General features: G+C 51.2%; 1 protein-coding gene across 3 annotated transcripts in view; it reads right to left on the bottom strand.

Moving 5' to 3' along the window:
• CACNA1A (calcium voltage-gated channel subunit alpha1 A) overlaps window positions 1–18,827 on the bottom strand; it is a 312,076-nt gene that overhangs the window by 36,995 nt on the left and 256,254 nt on the right. For 2 of the 3 annotated variants that reach the window (XM_023188767.2, XM_023188769.1), the window contains exons 29-31: window positions 17,745–17,909; window positions 14,991–15,101; window positions 6,028–6,111 (exon numbers count right to left, since the gene is read on the bottom strand). In XM_023188767.2, the coding sequence (XP_023044535.1) occupies window positions 6,028–6,111; window positions 14,991–15,101; window positions 17,745–17,909 (360 nt within the window). Of the gene's footprint in view, window positions 1–2,228; window positions 2,235–6,027; window positions 6,112–14,990; window positions 15,102–17,744; window positions 17,910–18,827 lie in introns of all 3 variants that reach the window. The other variant, XM_023188768.1, reaches the window with a different exon arrangement.

Genomic DNA, 18,827 nt, shown 5'->3' with positions numbered 1-18,827 from the left:
TGTGCATAGACTGCACAGTGACTGTGTGTGCAGTGACTGTGTGTGTGCACAGTGACTGTGTGTGCATAGTGACTGTATGCATAGTGACTGTGTGTGCATAGTGACTGTGCCTGCAGTGACTGTGTGCATAGCGACTGTGTGTTCAGTGTGTGGGTACATAGACTGTGTGTGCAGTGTGACTGCAGTGACTGTGTGTGCATATTGACTGTGTGTGCAGTGACTGTGTGTGCATATTGACTGTGTGTGCAGTGACTGTGTGTGTATAGTGACAGTGCAGTGTGTGTGCATAGTGACTGTGCCTGCAGTGACTGTGCAGTGTGCAGTGACTGGGTGTGCAGTGTATGTGTGCATACTGTGTGTGCAGTGACTGTGTGCAGTGACAGTGTGTGCATAGTGATTGTGTGCAGTGACTGTTTGCATAGTGACTGTGTGCACAGTGACTGCATAGTGACTGTGTGTGTGCGGTGTCTGTGTGCAGTATCTGTGCCTGCACAGTGACTGTGCATAGTAACTGTGTGTGCAGTGACTGTGTGCAGTGACTGTGTGTGTAGTGTCTGTGTGCAGTGACTGTGCACAGTGACTATGAGTGCATAGTGATTGTGTGCGCAGTGACTGTGTGTGTGGTGTGTGCATAGTGACTGTGTGTGCAGTGACTGTGTGCGCACAGAGACTGTGCTCATAGTGACTGCACAGTGACTGTGTGCAGAGTGACTGTGCACAGTGACTGTGTGCGCAGTGTCTGTGTGCACAGAGACTGTGTGTGCAGTGACTGTGTGTGCAGTGTCTGTGTGCAGTGATTGTGCGCCCAGTGACTGTGTGTGCATAGTGACTGTGTTCGCAGTGACATGTGCACAGTGACTGTGTGTGCAGTGTCTGTGTGCAGTGATTGTGTGCAGTGACTGCAGTTCTGTGTGCAGTGACTGTGAGTGTGCAGTGACTGTGTGCAGTGTGTGTATAGTGACTGTGTGCAGTGACTATGTGTATGTGTGTCTGTGTGTGTGGTGACTGTGTGTATGTGTGACTGTGTGGTGACTGTGTGCAGTGACTGTGTACACAGTGACTGTGTGTGTGCATAGTGACTTTGTGTGCAGTGACTGCGTGTGCAGTGTCTGTGCAGTGACTGTGTGCAGTGACTGTGTGTGTGCATAGTGACTTGTGCACAGTGACAGTGTGTGCAGTGTCTGTGTACAGTGACTGTGTGCAGTGTCTGTGTGCAGTGTCTGTGTGTGCCCAGTGACTGTGTGCACAGTGTCTGTGTGCATAGTGACTGTGTGCACAGTGACTGTGCAGTGTCTGTGTGCAGTGATTGTGTGCAGTGTCTGTGTGCAGTGATTGTGTGCACTGTCTGTGTGCAGTGACTGTGTGTGCAGTGACTGTGTGCAGTGTGTGTGCATAGTGACTCTGTGCAGTGTGTGTGTGGTGACTGTGTGCAGTGACTGTGTGTACACAGTGACTGTGCAGTGTCTGTGTGTGCAGTGACTATGTGTACGCATTGACTGTGTGTGCAGTGTCTGTGCGCAGTGACTGTGTGTGCGCAGTGACTGTGTGACTGTGTGTGCACGTGCAGTTCAAGGCTCCAGGACAGGGCCTCAGTGGGCCGGCCCCACATGAAGCTACCAGATCCGAGTCCGGCACTTCTGAGTTCCTCTGCCTGAGAATCTTTGCTGGCACACTGCCTGGCCTTCACGTCTCCTTTATTAGACTTGGAGAGTCAAGACTGCTGGTCAAGGCCAAAGATCTTGTGGGCTTGAGATGGAGGTTTGGGGACAGCAGGATGGTGAGAGCTGGAGGGACAAGGAGACAGTTGGCAGCTTTCCTGGGGCCTGGGGTCCATGGAGCTGAACGGGGGACAGGAGAGGTAGGAGGTGGCTGGGAGTGGATTTGCCTCCATTGTCTCTGAGTGTACGGGATGTGTGTGCGGGATGGGGTGAGAGACAGAGGTGCTGCGCTGGCAAAACCCATCCCTTTCTCTGCAAAAGATGCAAAACACCCCAAACAGAAAACCTCCATTCAGAACCTGATAAAAAACAGCCAGAGTCTGCAGGAAGTGGGAGGCACAGGGGCTGGGGGCGGGAGGACGGACAGACAGACAGAGGGGAGCGGAGGGGTGGGGAGAGCGTCAGGCATCCCACGTTGGAGAGGCAGGGTGTGGCATGCAATGCCGATGCGAGGAGATGCGTTCACAGTTAATGTAAGGCATTTAGACTTCAGAAAGAAGTAAGACCAACCGGATTCTAGATGCAGATGTTGAAGATGAGGGGGAGCGGGCGGGCGGGGGCAGTTGGGGAGGCGTGTTCAGCATTTTTTAGGTTGATTTGTAACCAGTGCCAAAAAACCAATGGGTTTCGGTTCCCGGGCGGGGAGTGGGGGTGGTGGTGGCGGTGGGTTGGGAGATAAGTCATTGGTGTATGAACACACAGACCATGTCATGGATGAACAAATGAATTTCATAGTGCATTTTGATTGGATGAGTTTTTCAGACGGCGTTGCGCCAATATACAGTTTTAAGAGCAGGCATGAAAAGAGACAAGACAAGAAACACAGTCATTATCCATTGCACACAGGGCAAACCCACGTCACCCCAGCCACTTGGGGGCGGCAGCTGAGGCAGCACTGGTTAGTACTGCCGCATGCCCTCTGCCCCCTAAACCCCAGGGACCTGCCCTCCCAAGAATCTGGCACTTCCTGTCTCAGCCTGGCCAGGCCCTGGCCTCAGAATTAGTGGGCTTACCTGGGAGGCAGAAAGGGGCAACTGAGACCTCCTTGCCCGCCAGGACATGCCTCTCCCTACTCCAGGTTGGGACTTAATTGTCCTAGAAGCACCCAAACACCCACCCACTATCTTTCCCTCAAATTGATTATAATTTAGGGCTAGCTAACACAACTACACACCCATTCACAATAACAACAACAATAGCAGTAATAATGACAACCACCATTCTCAAACTCCTGGTTTCCTGGCAGGTTCTGTGCCAAGCACTTCACGTTGATTTATTTTTTTCCCTCCCTCCCTCCTCCTCTTTCTCTTTCTCTTTCTCTCTCTCTCTCTTTCTTTCTTTCTTTTTTCTTTCTTTCTTTCTCTTTCTTTTTTCTCTCTTTCTTCTTTCTTTCTCTTTCTTCTTTTATTTTCTTTTGAGACAGAGTTTCACTCTGAAGTTTCACTTCAGGCTGGAGTACACTGGCACAATGTTGGCTCACTGCAACCTCTTGCCTCCTGAGAATCAAGTGATTCTCCTGCCTAACTCCTCCTGAGTAGCTGGGATTACAGGCACCTGCCACCACGCCCGGCTAATTTTTGTATTTTTAGTAGAGACAGGGTTTCACCATGTTCGCCAGGCTGGTCTTGAACTCCTGACCTCAAGCGATCCACCCGCTTTGGCCTCCCAAAGTGCTGAGATTACAGGCGTGAGCCACCGCACCCGGCCCGTTGATGCTTTTACTTGTAAAAACTTCCTATCTCCCTCCCTAGAATGTCAGCTCTATGGGAGCGGACATTCTGTATTCTTGGTCTGTTTTGTTTGGCACCCTTCCTTCTTGCTCTGTCTCCAGCACCTATAATCACACCTGGCACACAGTAGGTGTTCAATGAATGTCTTTTGAGTGCATTCATCAATGTGAGTCTTGCAAGTGTCTGAGGCTGGTTGCAATAGTTAGCCACTCTACATGAGAAGAGATAGCACAAGTTGTCCAAGATCAAACAGCTGGTAGGGAGGGCTGGGAGCTGTTTGGCTACTGCAATAGTCCTTATGTCCATGCATACCTCATGCCCCATCTTCCTGCCAGCCAGGAGAACAGGCCGTTGGAACCTATCCCTACAGCTGTCTTACTGTAGTGAGAGTGAAGGTTTACTGAAGTGGTGATTGAAGGTTTCAGCTAACTTCCTCCACCCCAACTGCCCTTCTGGGGAGCGGGACCATCCCTCCAACCTCTTGACCCAAAGGGACATTGGTTCAAGGCTGTCTTGTGTGTAGCTGGGTGGCAAGATATTTTGACTGCCAGCTGGAGCTCCAGCCCTCTCTAGAAACTCAGGACAATGGCCAGGTGGGGGCGCCCCAGTGGAGAGAGACCCCAGGTGGGCAAGAACCCTCTAGAGGAAGGTTTCAGGGATAGGGTGAGGGGAAGGGGAAAATTCTGGCTCACTGGAGCTGAAGGCAAATAAGCGTGTATCACTTGGGTGCAGGTGCCGTGGGACACATCAAAGAATGGCCCCCTCTTTTGTGTAGTTCCCCAGCCCCTCCTGGCCTTCTAGGAGGGAAGAGCAGGCTAATGGATCCTTTTCTGTAGGGTGATCTGACTGGGACACCTCAGGAGCTGTCAGTGTACTCTCAGGAGTCACTCAGGCCTGGCTTTGCGACTTTGGGAGTATCTCTCACTTGCCCAGGCATTGAAGATCAGTTTTCTTTCTTTTTATTGTCTTGAGAAGGAGTTTCGCTCTTGTCACCCAGGCTGGAGTGCAATGGTGTGATCTCGGCTCACTGCAACCTCTGCCTTCCAGGTTCAAGCAATTCTCCTGCCTCAGCCTCCCGAGTAGCTGGGATTACAGGCATGTGCCACCACGCCTGGCTAATTTTTTTTTGTATTATCAGTAGAGAGAGGGTTTCACCATGTTGGCCAGGCTGGTCTTGAACTCCTGGCCTCAGGGCGATCCACCGGCTTCGGCCTCCCAAAGTGCTGGGATCACAGGCGTGAGCCACCGTGCCTGGCTGAGGGTCAGTTTTCCCATCTGTGAAACGGGGCAATACCCTCTTTCTCAGGCCTGACCACACTCAGTTCTATTCTCCTGACTTCTCTGCCTGCTCTGAGCATCATATTCAGCTTCCTTCTGGTTTACCTTGGCCAATGGGAGGCTCTGGCAGGAGACAAGGGACGAGGGGAGAGAAAGGTTGGGGTGTTTCTCTCTTATTGCACTCCACCTGCTTTGGCCCTGGTCTCTGTCCCTCCACATTGACAGGACAGGTCCCATTTGGTGGCATCTCCTGGCCTCCTGCTCAGGTTCTCTCCCCACTTCAGCACCTGGGCAGGTAACGGCTCCCTATGGTAGCTAGTCACTGGGCACCTTGCCAGCCTTGTGGATCCCCTTTCCTTCCCTTCCACCAGTGATCTCTGCATTTGGGTGCCTTCAGCTGAACCCTCCGAGGGAATTCTCTTACAAGCTGAGACCAAGACCTCTACCCTGAGCCAATCCACGTAAACCACTTAGCACAGTTCCCTGGCACACAGCAAGGCTGAGATTCTTGTGAGCTATTGTTATTTTTATTGTTATTAAGATGACATTGATATCACCCTTAACCCTTGGCTTTGATGCCCTTTGACCACTGCTTCCCCCTGCAAGGATCTTCTACCCTCCCCTCAATCTCCTGAGGGACCCCAAGCCTGAGCTCACTGGCAGATGGCCAAGGAGAGGGTCTGGGACAGGAACTCTGGGGCCCTGAGTCTTCCAGAAGAGGAGAAGGGCAATGTGTCCTGTGGGGCCAGTGCAGGGAGGTCCAGAGACCCCCATGTTGAGAGTCTCCCAGGCCTGGGGCTAGAGGAGGGAAGACACCCTGGGGACCCCACTATGGCCCTGGGAGTCGTGTTCCCACTCTGGCCTGAGGGCTGGGGCTCTCTCCTGCCCATGAACCAGGAGCGGGTTGGTTTAAACAAAATTGACTTGAAACTCATTCTTGTTGGGCTCCTGACATGGGGCGGTGTTTGGGAGCCGGCTCAGCTTTAGGAGCTTTTAAGTGTCTCAGTTCCCTCAATGTACTCATCTGCATTATTCACTCCTAGGCCAGATTGCAGGGAGGCCCACCCCTCAGTGCTGGCCCTACAGCCAGGCTTTGGTCGTCCCCATCTCCCCACGATGCCCTCTTGAGGGGCTGCCCTTGTCCCCGGGGCCCCCAGTTCTCCCTCTCTGGTCATGGCCAAGTGCTGGCTCAAGCAGCTGTGGCTATCGGGACCCACTGCTTCTGGAAATGCTTCCCCGCCCCCCGCCACCTGCCTTGTCCAGCCCAGAGTCACCCAGAGAGAAGCTGGTGGGAGACTTACCCCAAACTCAGTCACGAGGATGTCGGTGATGCTGCCCAGAACGGTCACAAAGTCGAAGATGTTCCAGGCATCGCGGAAATAATTCTAGAATGGGGACCCACAAGACAGAGATGCCAACAGAGGGCTTGGCTCCCGGCTCCCCTAGGCTGGCTGGGGGCATGTGAGAGGCACAGCTGCCAATCAGCGGAGTGCCTGGGACAGCTGTGGTTGTTCAAAGGGCTGCGGTAAAGGCTGTTCAACATCATCTGCACTGAGTCTCCCTCCCTGGGAACCCCCGGGGGCCTTCCCATGATTGGCCTGGCCCCAGAGGGGGCCTCCAGTCCCTGCTTCAGCTCCATGGGGCTGGGGCTGCTCTTCAGAGCTGTGGCTTCTCTCTCCAGCATTTTTGAGGGCTCCCGAGACCCCAGGGGCTTTATAAATGACATCATTGAGATCCTCATGAAGATCCTGGAGGCAATGGTTATCACCCATTTTCTTTCTTTTTCTTTTTTTTTTTTTGAGATGGAGTCTCACTGTGTCGCTCAGGCTGGAGTGCAGTGGCGCGATCTTGGCTCACTGTAACCTCTGCCTCCTGGGTTCAAGCAGTTCTCCTGCCTCAGCCTCCCAAGTAGCTGGGACCACAGGTGCACGCCACCACACCCAGCTAATTTTTGTATTTTTAGTAGAAACGGGGTTTCATCATGTTGGTCAGGCTGGTCTCGAACTCCTGACCTCAAGTGATCTGCCCACCTCGGCCTTCCAAAGTGTTGGGATTACAGGCATGAGCCACCGCTCCCAGCTATACCCATTTTCTAGGAGGTGACCAAGCCACTCATCTGCCTGAGGCTAGCAGCACAGAGATGTAAAGCCAGGATTTGAACCCAGGCCTCAGAGAGCCCACAGTCTGTTCAGGACCCCACTAGGTTGGCAGCATACTCAAGAAGAAAGGAGACTCTGGGTTCAAATCCTAACTCTGCAGCCAGAGCTGTGTAGCTATGGGCAAGTGGCTTAACCTCTCTGGGCCTCCATTTCCTGATCTGGAGGAAGATAGTAACAGGGTACAGAACAGGAACTGGACATGGGGCTTTGAGGCCTTTCAGGCACATGCACTTCCTGGCCCCCTTGTGTTTAGACGGGGCCATGTGTGTCTAGGTGCAGCAATGTGCTGTGAGTGGAAGCAGTGTGGTCACTTTCTGGTCAGCATTGGCCTCTCTAGCCTCTCAACCCTGGGCTTGGTGACCAGTAACATTTCGAATGGCAGCTACTCTGTGAGGCTGGGTCCCTGAGTAACTATGAGGCAAACAGCTTCTCTGCTGAGTGTAAAAAAACTTTCCCATCAATTTAAGTCACTGAGATGTGGGGGCTGTTTGTTATTACAGCTTCCCTTGATCTATCCTGACTGCTACATTCCTGGGCTGGGTGCTGGCTCAAGGGGAAACACAAGCATAGCCTTTCTGTTGCTAAAATATGGAAATACTCCACATTATTTGGAAAACAGTCACAGCCTCAAGTCCCACAAGGTCTCCTCCTATCTCTGACTCCCCTCAACCGGGTACTGACATGGTGATGGATGGTATCCCAGTCTGGACCCAAGAGTCTGGGTCAAAGAGATGGCCCTCCCCTCTGGGGTCAGTGGGACTCAAAACACAAAACACAGGGCCTTCTCAGCATCTTCGCAGAAGCAGAGGCCAGGTCAGGGGTTGCGGTGGTCAGTGTGACCCTGAAGTAGCCCCTCTACCTTACAGAGAAGGAGCCTGACTTTAGAGCTGTGCTTTCCTCCTAGTTGAAGTGCCTGGGGCCTCTGCGCCCTTCTCTGGGAGGCAGCGGTAACACAGCAATCAGATAATGAATGTGGGTCACCGAGCATGGAATATACAGTAGGTGCTCAACAGATGGGATGTTGTTGTTTCGCAACTGCCTATAAAAGGAATTCATGGGGCTGGGTGCGGTGGCTCACACCTGTAATCCCAGAACTCTGGGAGGCCGAGGCAGGTGGATCACGAGGTCAGGAGATCAAGACCATCCTGGCTAACACAGTGAAATCCCATCTCTACTAAAAATACAAAAAAAAAAAAAAAAAATTAGCCAGGCGTGGTGGCAGGTGCCTGTAGTCCCAGCTCCTCGGGAGGCTGAAGCAGGTGAATGGTGTGCACCTGGGAGGCAGAGCTTGCAGTGAGCAGAGATTGCACCACTGCACTCCAGCCTGGGCCATAGTGCGAGACTCCGTAAAAAAAAAAAAAAAAAAAAAGGAATTCAGGTCCTACTGGCACTTTTGGCATTTTGGCAGATGTTGCTGGGGCCCTGCCCATATCTTATCTGCACACCTACAGTACATTACTTGGCCCAGGGTCTCTCTCTGGCTGCACATGTGTTAGGGAATTAATAGCTTCCCTGGGAATGACCTTTGATTATGTCTGACGGGCACTGGAGGATAAATACCCCAACTCCCTCCCTGTGAGGTGGGATGACTCTGTGCTATGTGCTCTCTGCTGCCTCCTGGAGGTCCCCACTGAAACTGAGCCCCATTTGTCCACAGCAGGAACTGGCTTAATAATACACTCTTTCCTGGTTGCCTTTCTGTCCCTGTGTCTCTTCCCCTGTCCCTTACTGCCTTGCATCCCAGATAAATTCCTTGCACTGAATCCTTGTCTCAGGCTCTGCTTCCATGGGAGTCCAAACATAGACAACTTTATAGGCGTTTGGTCACAGACCTAAACTCCTAGGCTAGAGAGCTCCCCTCTATCTCTCGAATGTTACACGGGGAACGTGTGGCTTCATTTAAAACTGAAAGGGGAGACCAGACATGGTGGCTCATGCCTATAATTCCAGCACTTTGGAAGGCCAAGGAGGGACAACTGCTTGAGGCTATGAGTTCAAGACCAGCCTGGGCAACAGAGTGAGACCCCCATCTCAGAAACAAAAACAAACACAAAAACAATAAAACCAGAAAGCAGAGGGGAAGCTCAGTGCTGGCTCTTGCAGGATTGGCAGGGTGAGAGACATGCAGCTCCAGGCCCCAGTGGAAGAATCACTTCACCAGCAGAAGACCAACTCAGAATAAAATAACTGCAGGCTGGGTGCAGTGGCTCACGCCTGTAATCCAACTGGAATATGAGGGTGGCAAAGCCCCAGGGCAGGTCCCTGAAAAGTAGGGGCTAGGCCGGGCCTGGTGGCTTACACCTGTAATCCCAGCACTTTGGGAGGCTGAGGCGGGCAGATCACCCGAGGTCAGAAGTTGGAGACCAACCTGGCTGACATGATGAATCCCCATCTCTGCTAAAAATACAAAAATTAGCTGGGCGTGATGGTGGCCACCTGTAATCTCAGCTAGTTGGGAGGCTGAGGCAGGACAATTGCTTGAACCTGGGAGGCAGAGGTTGCAGTGAGCCAAGATTGCACCACTGCACTCCAGCCTGGGTGACAGAGTGAGTAGCCACCTCAAAAAAAAAAAAAAAAAAAAAAAAAAAAAAAAAAAAACAAAAAATTACAGATTCAGTGATTTCCCCCGCTTCATCAAACCAAGTGAATCAGAACCTCTAGGGGTAGGCTCAGGGTATCATTTCATTTTAAGAAATTTCCCGAAGTGCTTCTTTTTTATTTTTTAAGAGTCTGAGTCTTGTGTTGTGTCCAGGCTGGAGGGCAGTGATGTGATCACAGCTCACTGCAGCCTTGAACTCCTGGGCTTAAGTAATCCTCCTGCCTTAGCCTAAGTAGTTAGGACAACAGTCATGTGCCACTATGCTGGCTAAGTTTCCATTTTTTTGTAGAGATGAGGTCTTGCTATGTTGCCCAGGCTGTTCTAAAACCCCTGGGTTCAAGCAATTCTCCTGCCTTGGCAGGAGTCCCAAAGTGCTGGGACTATAGGCATAAGCCACCACACCTGGCCTCAAGTGCTTCTAATAAGTAGCATCTCTACCAAAGCAAAGCCACTGTTCCGGAAGAAAAAAGGTCCATTATTAGGACCCCTTTCCTAGCATTTATTTATTTATTTTGATAGAGGGTCTTGCTCTGTCACCCACAGTGGGGTGCAGTGGCTCAATCACGACTCACTGCAGCCTTGACCTCCTGGGCTGAATCCATCCTCCAACCTCAGCCTCCTGAGTAGACGGGACTGCAGGTGCACGCCACCACACCAGGCTGATTTTTGTACTTTTTGTAGAGACAGAATCTCACTGTGTTGTCCAGGTCGGTCTCAGACTCCTGGGCTCAAGCGATCCACCCGCCTCAGCCTCCCAAAGTGCTGAGATTACAGGTGTCAGCCACCGTGCCTGGCCCCTAGCATTTACTGAGTGCTCACTCCAGGCCAGGTTTTATCCTCAGTCCTCTATGTGCATATTAGTGCATTTGCTGCTTACCAGGGCTCTGCTGAGGTGGAGGGGGAAGATGGCTCCTTTCAATGATGGGGAGGTGACAAAGCTTGTATAGGACCAGGCAAGATCTGAACCTAGAATTCTGGTGCTAAAGCTGATGCCCCTAACCACCTCTGTAAGCCAAGGTGGGAACTTGGTTTCCTGAGACCCTGGCTGAGACCCAGGCTGTAGGTCATTCTCTTCAAAGGGATGGACTAAGCTGGTGGTCAAGAGAACGGATGTCCTGGTTCAAGTCTCACCTTGGCCACACACTGGGGGCCTGCAATATGTCACTTTACTTCAAGTCCCAGTCCATTAGCATAAGCCTTCCTCACCTTAATTTTTTTTTTTTTTTTTTTTGAGACAAAGTCTCGTTCTGTCACCCAGGCTGGAGTGCAATGCGTGATCTCGGCTCACTGCAACCTCCGCCTCCCGGGTTCAAGAGATTGTCATGCCTCAGCTTCCCGAGTAGCTGGGATTACAGGCATGCGCCACCACGCCCTGCTAATTGTTATATTTTTAGTAGAGATGGGGTTTCACCATGTTGTCCAGGCTGGCCCTGAACTCCTGACCTCAAGGGATCTGCCTGCCTTAGGCTCCCAAAGTGCTGGGATTACAGGTATGAGCCATCACACCCAGCCCTCCAATTTTTTAAAAATAATCTTCATTTTCTTATTATTTATGTATTTTTTGAGATGGAGTCTCACTCTGTCGCCCAGGTTGGAGTGCAGTGGCACGATCTCAGCTCACTGCAACCTCCATCTCCTGGGTTCAAGCTATTCTCTTGCCTCAGCCTCCTGAATAGCTGAGACTATAGGCGCGTACCACCACAAAAAATATTTTTTGTATTTTTAGTAGAGATAGGGTTTCACCATGTTAGACAAGATGGTCTCAATCTCCTCACCTTGTGATCTACCCGCCTTGGCCTCCCAAAGTGCTGGGATTACAGGCGTGAGCCACCGTGCCCGGCCAATTTTTATTCTTTTAGGGATGGGGTCTCACTCTGTCACTTAGGCTGAAGTGCAATGGTGCAATTGTAGCTCATTGCAACTCTGACTAACTGGGTTCAAGCAATATTCTTGCATCAGTCTCCTGAGTAGCTAGGACTATAGATGTATGCACTATGCCTGTTTGATTTTTAATTTTTAATTAAAAAAAATTTTTTTTTGAGACAGTCTTGCTCTGTCACCCAGGCTGGAGTGCAGTGGTGCCATCTTGGCTCACTGCAAGCTCCGCCTCCCGGGTTCACGCCATTCTCCTGCCTCAGCCTCCTGAGTAGCTGGGACTACAGGCGCCCGCCACCACGCCCGGCTAATTTTTTATATTTTTAGTAGAGATGAGGTTTTACCATGTTAGCCAGGATGGTCTTGATCTCGTGATCTGCCTGCCTCGACATCCCAAAATGCTGGGATTACAGGCGTGAGCTACTGCACCCGGCTTAATGTTTTGTTTTTGAGACAGAGTCTCCCTCCGTCACCCAGGCTGGAGTGCACTGGCACAATCCTGGCTCCCTCCACCTCCTGAGTTCAAACTACTGTCACACCTCAGCCTCCTGAGTAGCTGGGATTATAGACGTGCGCCACCATGCCCAGCTAATTTTTGTATTTTTAGTAGAGAGGGGGCTTCACTATTTTGGCTAGGCTGGTCTCGAACTCCTGGTCTCAACAGATCTGCCCACTTTGGCCTCCCAAAGTGCTGGGATTGCAGGCACGAGCCACTGCGTCCAGCCTTTTTTTTATTTTTTTTGTAGAGACTGAGTCTTGCTATGTTGTCCAGCCTGGTCTTGAACTCTTGCCTTCAAGCAATCCTCCCACTTTAGCCACCCAAACTGCTGGGCTTACAGGTGTGAACTATAATACTTTTTTTTGTTTTGAGACGGAGTCTTGCTCTCGCCCAGGCTGGAGTGCACTGGCGCTATCTTGGCTCACTGCACGCTCTGCCTCCCAGGTTCACGCCATTCTCCTGCCTCAGCCTCCCGAGTAGCTGGGACTACAGGCGCCCGCCATCATGCCTGGCTAATTTTTTGTATTTTTAGTAGAGACGGGGTTTCACCGTGTTAGCCAGGATGGTCTTGATCTCCTGACCTCGTGATTTGCCTGCCTCGGCCTCCCAAAGTGCTGGGATTACAGGTGTGAGCCACCGTGCCCAGCCTTTTTTTTGAGACAGAGTCTCGCTCTGTCGCCAGGCTGGAATGCAGTGGCATGATCTCGGCTCACTGCAACCTCCACCTCCCATGTTCAAATGATTCTCCTGTCTTAGCCTTCCGAGTAGCTGAGACTACAGGCAAGCGCCACCATGCCCAGCTAATTTTTGTAGTTTTTAGTAGAGATGGGGTTTCACCATGTTGGCCAGGGTAGTCTGGATCTCTTGACCTCGTGATCTGCCCGCCTCTGCCTCCCAAAGTGCTGGGATTACAGGTGTGAGCCACTGTGCCCAACCAACTATAATACTTTTGTATGTATTCTGTGAACCCCCTTGGCCATGTGAGACTAGCCCTGGCTATTTTATTTTATGTGTAAAGACTTGTAAATGCATAACAAAACAGCCAGGACTGCAAGGTTACCTTTTATAATAGCTATCAAAATATTTTTTAAGGCTGGGCATGGTGTCTCATGCCTGTAATCCCAGCATTTTGGGAGGCTGAGGCAGGCAGATTGCTTGAGGCCAGGAGTTTGAGACTAGCTTGGCCAACATGGTAAAACCCCGTCTCTACTAAAAATACAAAAATTAGCTGGGCTTGCTTGTGTGCGTCTGTAGTCCCACCTACTCAGAAGGCTGAGATGGGAGAATCACCTGAATCCAGGAGGTGGAGGTTTCGGTGAGCCAAGATTGTGCCACTGCACTCCAATTTAGACAACCGAGTAAGACTCTGTCTCAAAAAAAAAAAAAAAAAAAGTTTTAAAAATGGCCATCTAGGCCGGGCGCGGTGGCTCACGCCTGTAATCCCAGCACTTTGGGAGGCCGAGGCGGGCGGATCACAAGGTCAGGAGATCGAGACCATGGTGAAACCCTGTTGAGACGGGGCAGGAGAATGGCGTGATCCCGGGAGGCGGAGCTTGCAGTGAGCCGAGATCACGCCACTGCACTCCAGCCAGGGGGACAGAGCGAGACTCCGTCTCAAAAAAAAAAAAAAGAAATGGCGATCTAACAATGAATATACTTCATTAACATACTGAATAAAAAGGTTTAATCACAAGCAGCATTTTAAAGCAATGATGAATGCAAATTAAATGTTAAGGTATCTGCAGCCCTTATAACGCAGTATGAAAATATCTGATGTTTGTAAGTGACACAGGTCATGTTGCTAATATTAAGGGTTGATAATACTAATAACCCTTGTTGTCTCCCTTTAAGATGGAAGGAAATGTTAAAATTTAGTTATTGGCTGGTGAAAAATAAAGACGTATTTATTTTTGGTATCATTATTTTTTTTGAGACTCGCTCTGTTGCTCAGGCTGGAGTGCAGTGGTGTGATCTCAGCTCACTGTGGCCTCCACTTCCTGGGTACAAGCGATTCTCCTGCTTCATCCTCCTGAAAAGGTGGGATTACAGGCACCCACAAGCACGCCAGGCTAATTTTTTGTACTTTTAGTAGAGATAGGGTTTTGCCATGTTGGTCAGGGTGGTCTCGAACTCCTTGGGCTCAAGTGATTTGCCCGCCTCTGCCTCCCAAAGTGCTGGGATTACAAGTGTGAGTCACTGTGCCCAACCTCTGTGTTTCTTTTTTAAATGTGGAGTCTTGCTGTTGCCCAGGCTGGGGTGCAGTGGCATGATCATAGCTCATAGCTCACAGCAACCTCCACCTCATGGGCTCAAAATATCTTCCCACCTCAGGCTCCCAAGTAGCTGGGACTACAGGCACGAGTTACCACGCCTGGCTAATTAAATTTTTTTTTTTCTTTTTTGTAGGGACAGGGGCTTGCTTTGCTGCCCAGGCTGGTTGAGAACTCCTAGCTTCAAGAGATCCTTCTGTCTTGGCCTCCTGAAGTGCTAGGATTAAAGGCATGAGCCACTGTGCTCAGCCTGATTTCAGTTTTCTTTCTTTTTTTTTTTTGCGACAGAGTTTCACTCTTGTTGCCCAGGCTGGAGTGCAGTGGTGTGATCTCGGCTCACTGCAAACTCTGCCTCCCAGGTTTAAGCAATTCTCCTGCCTCAGCCTCCCAAGTAGCTGGGATTACAGGCATGCGCCACCACACAGGGCTAATTTTGTATTTTTAGTAGAGACAGAGTTTCTCCATGTTGGTCAGGCTGGTCTCCAACTCCCAACCTCAGGTGATCCGCCCACCTCGGCCTCCCAAAGTATTGGAATTACAGCCATGAGCCACCTCGCCCAGACTGATTTCAGTCTTCTTATCTCTAAAATGGATGCTAACAACTCCCAGCATGATGACTACTATCATTTTGAGGAACTGAATATATACGCAGCCATATAGTAACACTCATGTGTTGGGTCTCCCTGGGACTCCTTGGCAAACACAAGAATGCCTAAGTAGGATCTGTGGCCACTGGCAGGATGCCGAAGCCACCCTGGAGGTTGGGGGTCTTGGGGCCATGTGGGGAGACCATCGTCCACACCCATTGCTCCCCCTTGGGCTTCTCCCAAGCCCATAGCTGTAGCCCCAAGGTGGTACTTACCAGAATCCCAAAAGCCATGACTTTCAGCACACATTCCAGAGAGAAGAGGGAGGTGAAGACGATGTTGAACACCCTCAGGGCGTTTTCATAAGCAACAGAAGCCCCATAGAACTAGGGGGAAAGAAGCAGGAGTGGCAGGGGTCAGTGAGCAGGGGTGGGGAGTGGGGAGTGGGGAGGCAGCTTCAGGGCTGTTCTCCAGGCAACACTCCGGCCCTAGGCAAGGGCTGAGCAATCTCACTGTTGGGAGGCACAGTTCAGGAAAGCCCAGCTCTCCGCTGGACTAGGCTCTTCTTTTCACATCAAAAAAACAAACACTTGGCCGGGCGCAGTGGCTCAAGCCTGTAATCCCAGCACTTTGGGAGGCCGAGACGGGCGGATCACAAGGTCAGGAGATCGAGACCATCCTGGCTAACACGGTGAAACCCCGTCTCTACTAAAAAAATACAAAAAACTAGCCGGGCGAGGTGGCGGGCGCTTGTAGTCCCAGCTACTCGGGAGGCTGAGGCAGGAGAATGGCATAAACCCGGGAGGCGGAGCTTGCAGTGAGCTGAGATCCGGCCACTGCACCCCAGCCCAGGCGACAGAGCGAGACTCCGTCTCCAAAAAAAAAAAAAAAAAAAAACTTTCCCCCGTCTCTTTTTTTTTTGGTAGACGGGGTCTTCCTGTTTTGCCCAGGCTGGGCTCGAACTCACAATCTTCCTACCTTAGCCTCCTGATAGTTGGGACTATAGGCATACACCATTGTGCCTGGCTGAATTATACTTTTTTTTCCTTTTTTTTTTTGAGAACGAGTCTCACTCTGTCACCCAGGCTGGAGTGCAGTGGCATGATCTCGGCTCACTGCAGACTCCGCCTCCCGGGTTCACGCCATTCTCCTGCCTCAGCCTCCTGAATAGCTGGGACTACAGGTGCCCGCCATCACGCCCAGCTAACTTTTTGTATTTTTAGTAAAGACGGGGTTTCTCCATGTTAGCCAGGGTAGTCTCGATCTCCTGACCTAGTGATCCGCCTGCCTTGACCTCCCAAAGTACTGGGATTACAGGCATGCGCCACTAGGCCCAGCCTCCTTATTTTTTTTGAGATGGAGTCTCACTCTGTCACCCAGGCTGGAGTGCAGTGGGGTGATCTTAGCTCACTGCAAGTTCTGCCTCCTGGGTTCAAGCCATTCTCATGCCTCAGCCTCTCAAGCAGCTGGGATTGTAGGCGTGCGCCATCACGCCCAGCTAATTTTTGTATTTTTAGTAGAGACAGGATTTCATCATGTTGGCCAGGATGGTCTTAAACACCTGGTCTCAAGTGATCCGCCTGCCTCGATCTCCCAAAGGGCTGGGATTACAGGTGTGAGCCACCACGCCTGGCCACTATGATTGTTTTTGAAGTGCCGAGAAGGCGCTAAGGTCCTTGCATCAACTTTCTCATTCAATCCTCTCACCTCCTCTGGAGGGGGCAAAGGTGCTATTGTTATCATTCCCATTTTATTGACAGGGAACCAAATCCCCAGAAAGTCACTGGTTGCTTGCGCAAAGTTAAATGAATGAAATGGCAGAGCTGGGCTTGAATCCACGCTTTGGAGTCCAAAGCACAGGGTGAAAGGTTTTCAGAGTTTTTTTTTTTTTTTTTTTTTTGAGACGGAGTCTCGCTCTGTCTCCCAGGCTGGGGTGCAGTGGCCGGATCTCGGCTCACTGCAAGCTCTGCCTCCCGGGTTTACGCCATTCTCCTGCCTCAGCCTCCCGAGTAGCTGGGACTACAGGCGCCTGCCACTTCGCCCGGCTAGTTTTTTGTATTTTTTAGAAGAGATTGGGTTTCATCGCGTTAGCCAGGATGGTCTCGGTCTCCTGACCTCGTGATCTGCCCGTCTTGGCCTCCCAAAGTGCTGGGATTACAGGCGTGAGCCACCGCACCCGGCCTCAGAGTTTTTTTCTGGAAGCAGCTCCTTGTCCCTGGGGATTTCAGGGCCCTCGCCTACCCCTCCTCCCTCATTTCTATTTCTTTTTCTTTTCTTTTATTTTCTTTCTTTCTTTCTTTTTTTTTTTTTTTTGAGATGGAGTCTCGCTCTTGTTGCCCAGGCTGGAGTGCAATGGCGCGATCTCGGCTCACAGCAACCTCCGCCTCCCGGGTTCAAGCGATTCTCCTACCTCAGCCTCCTGAGTAGCTGGGATTACAGATGCGCACCACTATGCTTGACTGATTTTGTATTTTTAGTAGAGATGGAGTTTCTCCATGTTGGTCAGGCTGGTCTCGAACTCACGACCTCAGGTGATCTGCCCGCCTCGGCCTCCCAAAGTTCTGGGATTACAGGCATGGGCTACCATGCCCAGCCCCCTCATTTCATTAATCAAACATTTATAGAGAGCTTCTTGTTCCGTCCGAACCAGATCCTTGTTGGACTCTAGGAATTCAGGGGTGAAGTCCTCACAAGTGGGTGGGGGACACCGTCGTGCAACCTGACGCTGATTTTTGTGGCAGGTGACATAAAGATAGGATGCCTGCTAAGACGGGCACCTCAAACAGTCTTGGGTGGTCAGGGAAGGTTTTCTGGAGGAAGAGGTCTGCAGGTACAGCTGGGAAGCAGCAGCTGGCCAGGGAGAGTGGTGGGAACCGTGTGTCAGGTAGAGGGAATAGCAGGAACAAAATGTCAGAGGTGATCCAGAATGTGGTATGTCGGGGAAACTGCAGATGGTTTCATTTCACGAGGGTAGAGGCAGGAACGAGGTGGGGCTTAAGCAGTGCTGGGGGTTGGTGTAGGGCGCTTACCTTCATCATAAGCACGATGGTGTTGAGGGCGATCATGGCCATGATCGTGTACTCGAAAGGCGGAGACACCACGAACTGCCACATGCGGTACTGGAAGCTCTGCTTGTTCTGCGGCATGTGTCGTGTCAGCGGCTTGGCGCTGATGGCGAAATCGATGCAGGCCCTCTGCAGGAGAGAGGCCAGTGGTGAGAGTGGCAGAGGCAGGAGGAAGGTGGCTGTATACCGGGCACCCTCTAACTCGTCGTGGTTCTCAAGTGCTTCTGCTTGAGTCTCTGCCTCTCTTGCCCCCAGCCAGGATTCCTGGGCTCCCTCCTCCTTCTCACCATTGCTTTCTTTCTTTTTTTTTTTGAGACGGAGTCTCGCTGTGTCACCCAGGCTAGAGTGCAGTGGCACGACCTTGGCTCACTGTAACATCCCAGGTTCACGCCATTCTCCTGCCTCAGCCTCCCGAGTAGCTGGGACTACAGGCACCCGCCACCACGCTCAGCTAACTTTTTGTATTTTTAGTAGAGACGGGGTTTCACCATGTTAGCCAGGATGGTCTCGATCTCCTGACCTTGTGATCCGCCCATCTCAGCCTCCCAAAGTGCTGGGATTACAGGTGTGAGCCACCGGGCCCGGCCAGCACCATTGCTTTCTTATCCTAACAGCTACAGTTGCTTGAAACGTCACCATTTGCCAAAACTTGCACTGACATTTCCCCATTATTGCATGGCTAATGCAAACATGGGAAGTGGGTACTATCAATGACCTCACTTTGCAGATGACGAAAATAGAGGCTTAGAGAGGTTAAACCACTTGCCTGAGGTGACACAGCTACCAAGTGTGCCAAATCAAATTGAAGCCTAATCCTTCTTTCCCTCCCTCCATCCTTCCCTCCCTTCCTCCCTCCCTCCTTCCTTCCCTTTTTCCTTCCTTCCCTTCATTCCTTCCTCCCTTTCCCCTTTCCTTTCCTCTCTTCTTCCTTCTTTCCTTCCCTCCCTTTCTTTCTCCTTCCTTCCTTTCCTCCCTCCCTCCTTTCTTTCTCTTTCTCTCCCCTTCCTTCCTTCCTTCCTTCCTTCCTTCCTTCCTTCCTTCCTTCCT

The sequence above is a fragment of the Piliocolobus tephrosceles genome, chromosome 21 (genome assembly GCF_002776525.5).
Source record: "Piliocolobus tephrosceles isolate RC106 chromosome 21, ASM277652v3, whole genome shotgun sequence".
NCBI classification, from domain to species: Eukaryota; Metazoa; Chordata; class Mammalia; order Primates; family Cercopithecidae; genus Piliocolobus; species Piliocolobus tephrosceles.
Note: the sequence above shows the minus strand (reverse complement) of the source record. Positions and strands in the feature narration are given on the sequence as shown.